This window comes from Montipora capricornis, chromosome 4, assembly GCF_036669925.1.
Source record: "Montipora capricornis isolate CH-2021 chromosome 4, ASM3666992v2, whole genome shotgun sequence".
NCBI lineage: Eukaryota > Metazoa > Cnidaria > Anthozoa > Scleractinia > Acroporidae > Montipora > Montipora capricornis.
Window position 1 is genome coordinate 49,846,930 of NC_090886.1, and position 2,500 is coordinate 49,849,429.

General features: G+C 44.2%; 1 protein-coding gene across 1 annotated transcript in view; it reads left to right on the forward strand.

The window, feature by feature from the left end:
• The window catches only part of LOC138047253 (solute carrier family 12 member 9-like), a 41,134-nt gene that overhangs the window by 27,449 nt on the left and 11,185 nt on the right, over positions 1 to 2,500 (forward strand). Inside the window, exon 24 of the mRNA XM_068894016.1 lies at positions 1,040 to 1,132. Coding sequence (XP_068750117.1) covers positions 1,040 to 1,132 — 93 coding nt within the window. The remainder of the gene's footprint in view (positions 1 to 1,039; positions 1,133 to 2,500) is intronic.

Sequence of the window (2,500 nt, forward strand, 5' to 3'; positions counted from 1 at the left end):
TTGCTCGGCCTAGGCCCCCACACAACCACAATGCTTGTACCAGTCTCCGACCGGGATAAAATAAAAGGAGTGGCTCGTACGTTTCAGTAGCCTCTAGAATCAGAGGAACTTGGTTTCTTAAAAGTACCTTTCTACCCATATTTATCTCCATTTATTAATCACCTTGTGTAGTCAATTTTGCAGAGGGGACAAGTTCTCAAACCTACTTTTATTTATTTATTTATTTATTTATTTTTTTTTTACCCAAGAGGAGGTACAATGTGAGTGGGCAAAGTATCCTAATAATAATTTGATTCAAGGAGCTGGTGGGAGGCGCGGTGGCCCTGGCCGGGGACATTGTGTTGTGTTCTTGGGCAAGACACTTTACTCTCACGGTGCCTCTCTCCACCCAGGTGTATAAGTGGATACCGGCGAATTTAATGCTGGGGGTAGCCCTGCGAAGGACTAGCATCCTATCCAGGAGGAGGGGGGAGTAGAAATACTCCTAGTCGCTTCATGCTTCGGAAACAGGGGATAGGCTCCGGCGTGTTGGGCCACTTGGCTCGTAGGCAGACTTTTTCAAGGAGCTGTAGATAAAAAATAAAAAAAGGCAAGGTTTACATTTATGTGCTCACGTTGTCCTTGAGGATGATTTCACGTCGTTGTTATGCAGACTACCACAAAAATGCGTGCCGCACGTTCTGAACGATTATTTCTCAAGATACGTTGTCCTGATTTGATTTCGAAACAGCCTCACAATGAAACAAGCTAATCAGAGCAGAAAAATAAATCCGTTCTGGCGGCGCCAAGGGCGGGAAAATGCCTACAGGCAACTCACGATTGTTTGATTGGATGAAACTCAGTATGGCGCGAGAATTTTAAGCCAATCACCAAGCGAGGTCATGCGGCACAACCAAATCATTGCAGAAGTTTCTTTGAATGAGGTCAATTTGCGTTTAACACTATGATAACTACGTCTTCTCCTGATGCATTCTTCCCTTGCAGTTTCGTTTTATTATTTTTTACTTAGCTTATTGTTATCAATCTTCGTTGTTCATAGGTTTTTATGATCATGAGCTGCCTATCGATAATTTTTCTCGTGGAGTGTTCAAGAAAAAAAATCGATTTCCTTGGATGAGAGGGAACAGACAAGGTGTTGTTTATTTAAACGTTACTTCTAGCTTCGCTCTAACGTTACTCGCGCATCTTAAGGAAAATTCAATTCGCATTATTGCGTTTATAAAGGACTATAGAGTGTTTTCACGTGACGTCACGGCCGTGTTGGTGTTCCTAAAGGATAGAACGGCAGCCATGTTGATGTGCTTAACCAATCTTCTGGGAATTGAGCTCTATTATCACACAAATGAAACATTTTCCTTTGTCTCGATGGAAAAACCTAGGTTACTGGTCACGTGAGTGAAAACACTTTTGCAAGATCGTTTATGCAGCAAGTTGGTGGTAATATGTTTACAAAGATTATACAGTTGAGGTGGCATGTGGTCCGTTGTCATCACAGTGCATGTGGAAGCACCATTCCCTGCTATTTTTCAACCATTGTGTGTGTTCTTCAAAGTAGCAGTGTGACCCAGTGGTTAGGACGCTTGCCTTGAGATCCGGGGATCCCGGGTTCAAGACACGTTGTGGCCACTGGTTGAATTTGTTCCTGGTAGTGCCTGGTTCAAATTATCAACTGCACTTGTAAATAGCCAACTAGCTTGCCTCCGGCCAGTTGGGATTCTTAACAGTTGTCCTGTTCTGTCGAGATTGTGTTTATTGGTCCTGAAAAGCCCCTATGGGGAGTGGTCATTTAAGTGTGTACGTATGTGTATGTATGGCAATGACAAGATGTCGTAGTACTATCAACGTCCTTCTTTAAATCAGTCGTTTCTATTCGTAGAACACATCCATATCCAGGGTCAATTCACTCGGGAGATGAGAATCCATCTCGATCACCTTCTGGCCGTCATTTAGGTCCTAGACTGACGAGTCCATGCCTTCAGCCAGGGCGCCTCTTTCCGCCCTGCTTCAGCACCTTCTGGCCGTCGTCTTGGTCGTGTCCGGCTTCTTGAAGTCCAATCTGACACTGGTAACGTCCACCTGTCACCCTTTAAAATAGATTTTTCTACTAGTTCACGGGCCAATGAAGCACAGTCAAAGAAACGTCAGAACAGAACAACAGCAATTATAACAACTGTTAAAAATCCCAACTGGCCAAAGTCGATTCAGTTAGCTATTTACAAGTGCAACCGAAGAGTGGAACCAGGGACTGCGGCTAGGATCAAATTCAACGAGTTCTCAGAACAGGTCTTGAACCTGGGATTTCCGGATCTCAAGGCAAGCGCCGTAAAGGCGCCCGCAAACGAGGAAACACTTACTTCCGCAAACAATGTTTCCTTCTTTGCGGGCGCCTTAACCACTGAGCCACACTGCTTCCCTGTTTATTGACCTTATCCGACCATACCAGAGATAAAGCGAGTTTCAATCGAGTGTCGTAAAACCAAAACCAAAGTAATTACTTTGG